At 32.7% G+C, this 5,445-nt stretch overlaps 2 protein-coding genes across 2 annotated transcripts in view; one reads left to right on the top strand and one right to left on the bottom strand.

Annotated features, from left to right (window-relative positions):
• The window catches only part of LOC117108545 (protein phosphatase 1 regulatory subunit 12A-like), a 7,034-nt gene extending 5,091 nt beyond the window's left edge, over window positions 1–1,943 (top strand). The window contains exon 5 of the mRNA XM_033250589.1: window positions 1,907–1,943. Coding sequence (XP_033106480.1) covers window positions 1,907–1,943 — 37 coding nt within the window. The remainder of the gene's footprint in view (window positions 1–1,906) is intronic.
• The window catches only part of LOC117108587, an 8,361-nt gene continuing 4,757 nt past the window's right edge, over window positions 1,842–5,445 (bottom strand). Inside the window, exons 8-12 of the mRNA XM_033250662.1 lie at window positions 5,022–5,183; window positions 4,742–4,822; window positions 3,671–3,757; window positions 2,833–2,883; window positions 1,842–2,247 (exon numbers count right to left, since the gene is read on the bottom strand). Of these exons, the coding sequence (XP_033106553.1) occupies window positions 2,099–2,247; window positions 2,833–2,883; window positions 3,671–3,757; window positions 4,742–4,822; window positions 5,022–5,183 (530 nt within the window). The 3' untranslated portion in view covers window positions 1,842–2,098. The remainder of the gene's footprint in view (window positions 2,248–2,832; window positions 2,884–3,670; window positions 3,758–4,741; window positions 4,823–5,021; window positions 5,184–5,445) is intronic.

Genomic DNA, 5,445 nt, shown 5'->3' with positions numbered 1-5,445 from the left:
ATATAGGCCCTATTTATAATTCTTAGCGTTCGAACCTTCCTCCTACTCCTTTAAAAATATTTTAGCTAGAAAATAGCTTTTAAATTTTTCGATGAAAAGATAACATTATTGCAATTTGTGTTATAATATTGAATTTGGAGCTGGAGGGGCACACCATATCCGGTGATAGTAGTTTTTGTACCGCTTTTGCCTCTCTTCGGCCCTCCTCTTTCTTTTTGATTGTTTTTTGTGGTTCTGGCTGAAAGGAATAAAATAAAAATAAATAAAATAAAAATAAGGGGCCCTATGTGCTTGATTCAGTGATCCGGGGGTAATAATGTTCAAGCGCTTCGGGGTTGTGTCAATGGGAGGCGCTATATAAATTCAGAATTATTATTATTATTATTATTATTGCAATAATATTGCATAAAAAAATTTAAAAAAAAGAACACTCGTCTTGTTATGTTTAAGTTATAATATGATTCCAAGTCGCCCTCTGTTCACCCCAAAGAATTGACCCAGTTTGTCGAGAATATTATTTATTTTGATTTTCCACCACGGCAACGAATTTTGCCACTTTTGTGTTACAAATTGTGTTATGAATCATAACTTTTGACAAAACATGATGTTCTTCAAAAACAACGTTTCATAAAGGATTTCAGATCAATACATGGTCATCGTGTGACTGATCTTGAATGATGTTTTGATCAATAGGGCGAGGGCAACATGAAATCAAAAAAAATAATTTATAATTCTCTATAAATTGGTATAAATAAATGAAACTAAATGAAACAACACATATACATTACTGTAGTCCTACTGTATATAAATCAGTGGCAGCATTTTATTACCCACCAATTTTTCAGATACATATTATTTTTTGCTGACAATGTTAATCTTGCAATCACACTAATTAAGTGTACACTGTATTTTTTTTAATAACATATCTCAAGTAAATTACCATAAAGCACTTCATATTATATTTGAATGTGGTCAGTACTACCATATGGATAGGCCACTGACAACACAGTGAGGGTGAACTGACACTGCGAAATTACTCTATTGCCAAATTCTGGAGAAATAAATTCTTTTGGGGTGAAAGAGCTTCATACCTGTCAGCTGGAAGTCATCCTAGCATTGAAATATCTTTTGGAATTGCTGGATGCTAAGTTGTATCAGTGCATAGAAACCTCGGTGTTATGTGTTATATAAATCTATTTACATACTTACATACACACACATATATTTTTCAGACAAAATATAAAAAACAATGAAAAAAATTCCATGATGGACTTCAAAAAACTCTAGTTTATTAGCAACTGGGATATTTCTGCGACCCTCAACAAGAGTGATGAAAAACCATGAGTATTATCAGAATGTACTGCACATATCAAAGGTACATGTGACAGGCAAATCAGAATAGTAATTATATCATTATGTAATATAAAAACCAAGAGCTTCATAGATATAGTCAATGCTTTATTTACAAGGTGTTAGAGAATAAGCATAAAGAATCAGTTAACAAGCTGATTGCCAGACCTTTTTTCCTAGTTCCTTCCCGTTTGTCAGAACAAGTTAACATGTTCAAACAGTTTTTTTTAAATCATATCTAGTTGCATATCAAAATAGCGTGTCTAATATATTGGAGGGGAAATACTAGGGGACGAGTATACAAGTTGCTAGCACTGGGAAAGAAATTTTCTTGCAAAAATGAAACAAATCACAATACGTATGTATTATATAATGAATAGTTATATATTTTGAAACTGAAAATGTTTCTAGAATAGTGTAACACACATATTATTGCAGCTATATTGCATTATTTCTACTTGGAAATGCAATTATTAAGTATAAAGGGCACCACCAGTTTTTACACTGCCTGCAATTAAACACAACATACATAAATTATTTTAACATTATATTGTAGGTGTATCTTCCCTGAACTACCTCCGTTGAGGCTGTAGATTTTCGAGGTAAGCCACGTGGAGTGAGCAACGTTATAAAGGTGCACTGTTTTTGACGAGTATACTCGTCCATAGCTCCCCATCAACACCCGGTTGGCAAGTATACTCGTTGCTAGCAGTCAATGTGTTAACTGATACCCTAAACGACACTCAATCTATTTCTTGCATAATTTCCGTAAATTTACAGGAATATTTTTGTAAGGTTCCCACGTACATTCTTCAAATCCAGTCCACTTCACCAGATACTCTACCCTCCCTTTTCGTTTTCTCTTCTTTAATATGTCTTCCACATCATAAATGGCATCTGAAAGAATTTTTTTTATTAATGTAAATTATACAATTATACTACATGCTTATCTCTAATAAAACAAATTGCTGAACTTTTCTGAGCATTGTATAACATAAATGCCCAAAGCCCTGCAGCTCTTATAAATTTTTTAAACAGATTTCAGTGCAGTCCTCATTCAAGTCACTTGTGTCAGTATGCCTGTCTGTGATGAATGTAGACAGACTCGGATTTGGGGCAAATTAAGAATTAATCAACCAGCTTGGTACCAGTAAAGGGTCACAGATTAAGCACTGTGACCCTTGCTGTACTAATGCATATCTGCCTCAGCTCTAATTTGAGAACAGTGCTTAGTGATTAAAAATCATGTCTGATGCGCACTTATTAACGAGCAGCGCGATTAATCCAGTATTTACATTAAACTCAGTGAAAATTAAGTAATTGATAATATAGTAGTATTGAAATGTTATCTTGGTGGGTAAGATGTTTTCTTTCCAACAAACGATTGTGGATTCAATTCCATCCAATGGAAATTCAGTTATTTTACAGGGTATAAGCTTCCACAGTGAAATGAAGGATAACGTAAATTGGTTCTGAGATTACCTGGAGAGAGTTCAACACCAACTGTGTGACATAGCTGCTCCAAGTCGGTTGCTGAAATAGATTATTGGAGTATTGAATAAGTGCATAGCTCTCAATGAATGTAGTCCTGTATATATATACATAGCTCTCAACGAATGTAGTCCTATATATATATAAATTTATAGGCAAATGGGATAAACCCATAAAACAACAAACGACCATAACTTGAAAATAAATTATAAATATTTTTCAAACATAACAGTAGAGAAAATCTGATCAGAATGACAAAATAATCCAAATATCCACGAGGGAAAAAAATCTGTTTTGGCCTTTTAGGCCTCATCATGAGTGCAGCTCTAGGGTAGACAAAGACGAAACAACGACCAACAAATGAATGCAAGTATCTGTAATAATATAGTTTTGATATGCAATTGTATTCTATAAAAAATACTGTATACTGGCAATAGTACATTTTTTATATATCATGCATTAGGAAATATTAATGTAGAATGTTAATTAACAATGTAATAACCACCTAAAATACAACCTCACTTTCCCTTGGATTATATTCCCTGAATCAACCCTAACAACATCAACATTACAACCTGAGAAAGTGCTAAGAAAAGCCCAAAAATAACAAATATTTTGTTAAAAAATAAAATTTTTTTAAAACATAGGTTTATCAGGAATTTATAAAAAGAGGCATAACCTCTGCTACTTTCAAGGGATGGAGAAGGGCATCCTATGCTGATAAATAATGAGATTATACCCACCAATCCTCAAACCTCAATTCAACAAAAAATGCAGATGGAAAGCTATGTATGCCTACTGAAAATTTTATACTTGGATGGAAACTTACCCTCTTTTTGTAGCTCTCCTACAGATTCCTCTCTTATAATTTCTTCCTCTCTCCCACTTATGTTTTTGCCCACTTCTGTTCTACATTCTGGGAAAAAAATTATTTCATAGTAAGTTGATAATTTTTACAATAAAAAACATTTTGTCAACATCTCTGTAGTCAATTGCATATCAGTAGAGTAAATATAGTACCTACTGTATTACATTCAGTATATCACAAATCATGCACACAGTAAAATACACAGCTATTATACTGACTGTGGTCTAATGATGAGTGACTGTTATGTTAGAAAACAATGCTAATGCAAGTACTTATTTTGTTATTTGTTGTTTTGTGATCATATATCTGTCAGTACTATGTTTATTTGCAATATTTTGTATCATCATTTTCTGATGACTTGCTTGTGTGACAGGTTCACTTCTAGGGTATGACAGAAAACTCGTGCCAATTTTGGGGCCTGAATTTGAATATTGCTGTGGTGGAAGATCTTTAAGATTTTGGCCGCCTTCCAAATCGGTGTTGTTAGTAGTAAAATTGTTGGCATTGCATATTTAATTTCCCTGATGCAAAGAGAATAATGACCGAGATGTTAACACAATGCTTATGTAGTGTTATAGTTTATATATAATTGCATCATATTTGACGTCTTACAAATGATACTATACACAATATTAATCAATTAGGCATAGGTATTAATGCTATTTATATACATAGACTATACCAGAACATGAAGACTAACACTATATAAATATTCATAAAGGAAAGGAAGATAATTAAATTAATTCATCAATTAACTAGCAAATTTGAGTAACTGAAATTTATTTGAGAAAGAAAAATTAGTTTATTTGCAGTTGTATGATTTTGTAATGGTTATTTCTAGTGAAAAAAGCAGTTATGACCTTTTTACATGCTGAAATCTAACCTGACTGTTATAACTAAATTTTGAAAAAAATTATCAGTATGTTTTGACTGATAAGTGGTTTTTAAGGTATCTTACTATAAATGAGATGTTTCATGCAAGCTCTCACTTTCCTTCATTGAAGGATAAAAAAAAATGATTTTCACTTTTACCTTGCTCTACCACTTCCACATCTCTAACCGTTATTTCTTCACCCTCATCTACACTCATGTCCTCATCATCTTCTCTGCATTCTGAAAAAAAAAGTTTCTTTTGGCTACATTGTAGCTTGATAGCTGTTTGAGTTTGAATCCACTGAAAGCCTGACAACAGATAATGTCCACTGTCTTTCGTCCTTTAAGCTTATGTGGGGTATTCCAGTTGCCAACACCGGCAGATAAAATTTATATTTATATATATTGTTTTTCTTTTTGTAATGAAATTCATACTTACCTGAAAATGTAATATCTTTCCCTTCTGCTAAAATTGTTCTTAAACTTGCTACACTGTAGCTGGATGGCCGTTTGATCTGTATTCCGTTTGGAAGACCTGACACCAGGTAACGTCCATTGTCTACATCCTTATAGCTTACGTGGGGTTTTCCAGTTGCCAACACTAGCAGATATAATTAGAACAATTTTATTTGGTTCACTTTATAGAATTTTTTCTAAATTGAATTATATCATGATAGACAACCAGGCAACTTGAACACCAATAAAATACTGCACTCTGATCTTATCTTATCTTTATTTATATTTTGCTTTGTAGTACTGTTACGGTTCATTCCACAAATTTTTTAGCTTGCATACATTGAATTTTTACTCCCCTATATCAATGATTGCCTGCGTGCAATAGATAACTGACGATGGTAGTGGAC

This window comes from Anneissia japonica, unplaced genomic scaffold, assembly GCF_011630105.1.
Source record: "Anneissia japonica isolate Jap-2015-1 unplaced genomic scaffold, ASM1163010v1 scaffold287727_len1644234_cov201, whole genome shotgun sequence".
Lineage (NCBI taxonomy): Eukaryota > Metazoa > Echinodermata > Crinoidea > Comatulida > Comatulidae > Anneissia > Anneissia japonica.
This window is presented reverse-complemented; position numbering and strand designations above follow the sequence as displayed.